General features: G+C 41.8%; 1 protein-coding gene across 1 annotated transcript in view; it reads right to left on the bottom strand.

The window, feature by feature from the left end:
• Nucleotides 1–1,336: 1,336 nt before the first annotated feature.
• Nucleotides 1,337–6,000, bottom strand: part of LOC137268138 (nonsense-mediated mRNA decay factor SMG8-like) — a 30,127-nt gene continuing 25,463 nt past the window's right edge. The window contains exons 15-22 of the mRNA XM_067802664.1: nt 5,026–5,248; nt 4,136–4,264; nt 3,718–3,882; nt 3,207–3,347; nt 2,689–2,810; nt 2,545–2,603; nt 2,115–2,294; nt 1,337–2,008 (exon numbers count right to left, since the gene is read on the bottom strand). Of these exons, the coding sequence (XP_067658765.1) occupies nt 1,891–2,008; nt 2,115–2,294; nt 2,545–2,603; nt 2,689–2,810; nt 3,207–3,347; nt 3,718–3,882; nt 4,136–4,264; nt 5,026–5,248 (1,137 nt within the window). The 3' untranslated portion in view covers nt 1,337–1,890. The remainder of the gene's footprint in view (nt 2,009–2,114; nt 2,295–2,544; nt 2,604–2,688; nt 2,811–3,206; nt 3,348–3,717; nt 3,883–4,135; nt 4,265–5,025; nt 5,249–6,000) is intronic.

Below are 6,000 nucleotides of genomic sequence, written 5' to 3'. Positions count from 1 at the left end.
CAAATCCAAACAGTATACAGGTGTTATACCAAATCATCGCCACCCATATCTGTTCCTAACACAGTCAACTATCTTTAAAACCAACAATACTGCTATCAGCTAACTAATTATGTCACTTTTGGGAAAAGGTTAACTTCTTGTAAGGGGAAATCTTGTTGGAAAAAGGTGCGAGTGCCTACACAGAAACATCACTGTCCCTGAGCACAACCCCAAATGGCAATGAGTGAGTTAGGTTCTATGTCGCTTGTGTTTATGATTGCCTGTAAGCCACCTTACAGGAAGTGAAACAATGCTGCAAATGAGTTACGCCTCACTCAGCAATATTCCAACTATATGGCGGTGGTCCGTAAATAATCGAGTCTGGACAAGACAATCCAGTAATCGACAACATGAGCATCAATCTACGCAATTGTGAACTGATGTCATGTGCCTGACCACCCGATCCCATGAGTCACCTCAGTCACCTCGTACGACAAGCATAGTCGCCTTCACCAAAGTCCACTACCTTGTACAGGCAATAAAAAGAGAATGTATTCCACTGCATAGTCCTGAAAAGAGTTAGTGGATATGGTACAACTTAATGTAAGGTAGTTGTACCTAATCGATTTCATACAAAAAGTAACCGTAAAAAGTTCATAGAACAAAACAAAACAGGTCACATGCCCCAAACATAACCTGTATAACCTACTTACATAATTGGTTTGTGTTGGTGTTCCAGTGAATACCACAAATGAACCTCTTAGTTTTGTTTCTAATGATCATGGTCAAAAGTACGAGGACCCCAACTGACAGATGTCCATGATGTGGAATTGGGGATCTACAATTATGGCCTGTATTTGTTCTGGGGCCTATTTCACAGGGTTAGGGCATACTTACATAATACGTGTACATTTTGATGTATTTTAAAACAGAATTAATTGTCCCAGTTGTGCTAATAAAACACTTAACATAACTTTCCCTAGAGGTTTAAGAACGGATGGTACAAAAGTTACCAGGATTGGTGCTTGAATTCATGCAGAATGTCCTCCATTTTACAGTATCAGGCAACGATAACAAGCATCAACTAAGACCAACCTGGTAATTAGTTTGTGCATCAGCATCCAGAACAGTGCCCAGTGGTCTTGGATGAATCTGACTTGATTGATTGGAAAACCAGTTTCTCACCTTTTATTTATTTTTCTTAATCCAGAAGAGTCTGGCTGAAATTTTGCCCCACATACAGCATACCATCAGCACCCAGATCAATTCCAAAGACAGTAAACTACCTGAAATGAGCTTCTAGCAACCCATTCCTGTTGTAAGTGGCACCTATTATATAACATTAACACTGGTTACCTCTTTTTTATTTATTTTATTCATTTCTTTACCTTGTAACGCCAAAATGTTACCAGCCCAAACAATCCAAAGAAAATGAATAATGAGTGACTGACTCAGCAAATATTCCTGCTATTTGGCCATGAGTCTTACAAGCATAGGTTGCTGAAGACATAGATTGTCACTGGGTAAAACAATTTCATGAATCTGAGACATTTAAGGCAGAACATCAATAGATGTCACTGTGTAAGCGACAATATGTCAACCCAGTGCTTTGAGCTTGCCATATGGGTTGGCTAGCTGTAATTTTCGACTGTCCATGAGACTTCTAGCCCTGTTTCATACTCTGCATTTTGGTAAGGTAATAACCATTTCTGAATGCACACCTTTTTTGCCTTGCAGGCTTGCAACAGTGCCTTTGAGAGTACATCTGACGGTGTGATGACAAGTCACCAACCCTGATATTAGGGACTATTTTTGCCAGCAATGGATCTGGCAAAGAACATTATGACCATAACACCTGGCCCCATTGTGGCTGCTGCAGGTTGACTCCCATTCAAACAGCTCAGTCTGCAGTCAACCATCTGCCGACACCTCCTTGTACTGGAACAGACCCTTCTTTATGTGACACAGTGAAATCTGTTGGGGGTCAGAGGGCATGCTGTACACACCCTGGTCACCAAGGAACACGTGACTGAGAAAGGTTAAGAACAATAAAATTGAATTGCAGAGCTGGATAATACCATTTACCTTTCCGATTTTGATGAATATAGCCAGATGACATTCTGACAAAAGGATACGGCAAGCGGAGCACCCAGATCTGTCCAGGTGGTAACGCCATAGATTCATCGTTGCCTGGATAGAACAGAGGACATGACCCTGGGGCCGGCTGGATTTGAGGCTTCAGCTGAACTCGGATCGGCCCGTCTGGAGTCACCACAAATATCCGCATCAGCTGTGCCATGTAGCCTTTGGCACTCCTGTTGATCAAGAAGCAAGCCAGTTGTGTGAACTTGGCATCACCTAGTTGCTTGTTTAGTGGTTTTGTGTTTCTGATGTATGCATGTTTCACACGAACGAAGTCTTAATAGCCGGGTAGCTCAGGTCTAGGGTAGAAAACACTGTTAGGGTACTGATCACATTTCATTCCAGTTGATAGCTACGTTTCAAGACAAACATGGCATTCATTGTGTATTGTACAGTATGTGCATGTTGCCAACAAGGACTCACCTGCAGTGACAGGGACAGTATAGAGGCATGTCCATGGTCAGTAGCTTGTTGGCATTGTCCTGAAATGGGTAAAACAGTTGGGGGTTATTAAATGTTTTGAGTGGAACTGAACGTTTTTGGTGTAAATGTGATGTTGAGACTCACCTTCACCGTGCTGGTGCTTGAAACCTTTATTATCTTCTCTGGACCACTGCAGAAGAAACGGTGACCTCGAGGACACTCGTACTCATCACCAAGGAATACCCTCAGAGTTACTTCCCCTACCTCTGTAAGAAAACATGAAACACTTGAGTACACATGAGTAATGAGGATTGATGACAGGAAAGGGTAGGAAGAGGGCATTCTAGTTTCAAAATTGTCTGTATTCCATATCATGAACGTGAGTGAGCGAGTTGATGTTGTATGCCGCAACATTCCAGCTATCTGGCATCAGTCTAATCCAGCCTAGACCAGACATTTCAAAGATCAACAGCATGAACATTCATGCTCATTTCTTCAGTACAGAGTTACAGGTATTTAGTGGTTCGATCCTAGCATTTGACACAAAAACATTTCAACTGAGTGGGGTATTAAAAGGTCTGTAAGGCTCTGCCAGGAGTGTGTTACCAACTTGATTGAAAGAGCCTAAACTATTTTTTGCGCCGGCACTTAAGTCTCCCTACCCTTGATAGGAACCCGTCTTTGTCGTGCCTTCTTCCCAGCTGTCTCGCCAACTGTTGGCCATTTCTCCTTCTCGGTGCGGACCGTGATGTCCCAGGGCAGCAGGAAGTTGCTCCCTTGAAGGAAGCCTGGCAGGTCCAGACCTAGAGCAGATGTCTTCATATGAACACTGAATGGTACAATGCCCGCTCAATGTGGGCGATTCAATGGTCAACCCTACTGGTACTTGCTATTACCACTAATAATTTACTTAAATAGCGCCTAGTATCCATCTGACTAGTTGCTCACTGGACACTGTAATTAGAATCTGATTATTTTCACCCTGGATAACCCAAGCTGCCTCTTGAGTGCTAGAAGGTTATAGTCACATGACTCGGCAATATTAGCAATAATCCAGCTGTATGTCTGTAACAGCATGAGCATCCAAACGGTGCTTAACTTCAACCGATTTGTGACCTGAGCTCGTGAGCTGAGGACCACTCGTCACTTCCCAGATCTGAATGAAAGATGTACCTTGTGTGTGCATGTAGAGGCTAGATGGTCCGAGACTACACAAGGACCAGGAACAGAACTTGGGAAGGAGTCCGGATGGGGAGTCAGAATGAATCATCCCAGGCAGGTACTCGGTTGTAGAGTGCTGTCTTGTGGCACTGTTACTGTTCTTCAGATCTGCAGTAGCTGCAAAAATGTCATTTAGAAAAATGAAGGGCTAGAGTCCCCAGCACTTCCTTATGACCTTGAAATTGATTGGAAACAATTCAGCTGCAAACCACCCCATGTACCTGTGTGACTCAGATTTGGGGAAAAATTGATGCCTTTCTATTCAAAAAGATGCAATACAGTTATTGAGTTACACACTTGGAGGTTATTGAGGATGCACAAGCAGCAGGCCCAGATGAAAACTATATGCCGCAACTGATCTAGATCTCACCTGGATGCTGGACCTGCTCTGATTCAGTAGTCTCTGTTTGCTGACCAGGCTCACCCTGTTGACTGTTTTCTGGGTTCAGACTCGACTCACTCCGATGGCCATATGTAAGGTCACTCCCCCCAGACTGACCTGCACAGAAAACAAGCAAAATTTGAAAATTTAATCACACTCCTAAAATAATGTGATTCTCTCAATAATATCTTCCTCAGTTAAGCTACCATACAATTTTTTCCCGAAACAAATACATATTTAGTTTACAATATTAAATTGCATCAAATCAGTTCTCATGCACTCTACCAGCCAAACAACATTTCAAGCGAACCCCATAAAGTTTGGTGACAGAACTCTTAACCACTGAAACACGCTAATGTCACTTATCACATAATCCAAAATATTCCTGAAAATGTGCCGGGATTGGGAAAGGCATTCACCATGGGCCATTTTGCACATTACTGTTGATAGAAGGGCAGTAAATTCAGAGAATGTTCTCTTTCCCAATCCCTGAATGTGTGAAATTGTATCAAGTAATTACACATCACAGAACCAACCAATACCCTTGGTAATGATGAAAGAACTAATTCTTGCTTATGACTTATCTTGCCTGGATTTTAAATCTACATAATTTTCCAAACGATTTATATAAAAGTTCAGAGGTAAGCCAAATATACCAGCATTTTTTTAAAATAAAAAGGTCCAAACAACTAAAGAAATCTGTCCATCAAACTCCATCAAAAGATTTGCATTTGATACCGATTTCCGTTCATTCTGGAAATTGCATGTTCCTGCATTTTCTCATATTTGAGCAAAAACTCAAACTCAGACTTGTTTGTTTCAAGAAATTGGGGCCTGGTTTCAACAATGATGCCATATTTGACATGAAATCCACCTACCTAAGCTGAGAGCCAGACTGAGGTTAGTGAGACCTGATCCTGTTCCCTCGGACTTCAGACTCTCCCTCAGTCCTGTCTTCAGATGCAGAGTCTTGGCCGTCACAGGGGTCACCTGGCCTGCTCGGACCTCACTGGTGCTGGGTTTGAAGACTGGGAAGTCTATGTGCTCCAGCTTGCTGCAACATGTTTCCTCCAAAGCTTTGTAAAACTCGAAGTTGGCGTACTGAAAACACAGGTATACCTCTAGTCATACATACAACCAGGGTAACTGACAACCTGTATTGCCAACTGAGTGATATCTTGATAAAAACATCACCATATCCAATTTGAAATGGTGGCTATTACTATCATAAAGCTTCTCCAAGAGACCAAGACTACTGTAAGAAGAATAATGGCACTGGTAAGGAGTGAGTGAGTATGGTTTAACACCGCTTTAAGCAATATTCCAGCAACATGATAGTGGGAGACACCAGAAATGGGCTTCACGCATTGTGGGGAATTGAATCCAGCTCTTCAGCATGACAAGCAGAAAGTTTTACCACTCAACTACCCCTCCAACTATATGAAAACAGCCTGGAAATAATGAGTGATTGATAGCATGAGCATGAATCCACATAAAAGAGGTACGATGTGAACAAGTCACAACAACAACATAGTATCAATAAGTGTGATACTTTATCACACATTAAATATATCAATACTTTTTTTCATATCAAGATGCATATCGTTGGCCTTTTCACTAGAAATTGACGGTTTTGTCAACATTTACATGATGTCAAAATATACGCTTTTGAAGAAAATCAGTAAAGATAGCATACTGTATCATTCCAAGATATCGCAATATGTATCGTATCATGACTTTTCTGTATCATCAAACCTTTACACATCAGCAAGACCACCTTATCATTTGGTCACTACCACCAAAGGGTGCTGGGGACATATTTTAATCTGGTTTCACAACAACATTCATCATAA

The sequence above is a fragment of the Haliotis asinina genome, chromosome 16 (genome assembly GCF_037392515.1).
Source record: "Haliotis asinina isolate JCU_RB_2024 chromosome 16, JCU_Hal_asi_v2, whole genome shotgun sequence".
In the NCBI taxonomy this organism is placed as follows: Eukaryota; Metazoa; Mollusca; class Gastropoda; order Lepetellida; family Haliotidae; genus Haliotis; species Haliotis asinina.
This window is presented reverse-complemented; position numbering and strand designations above follow the sequence as displayed.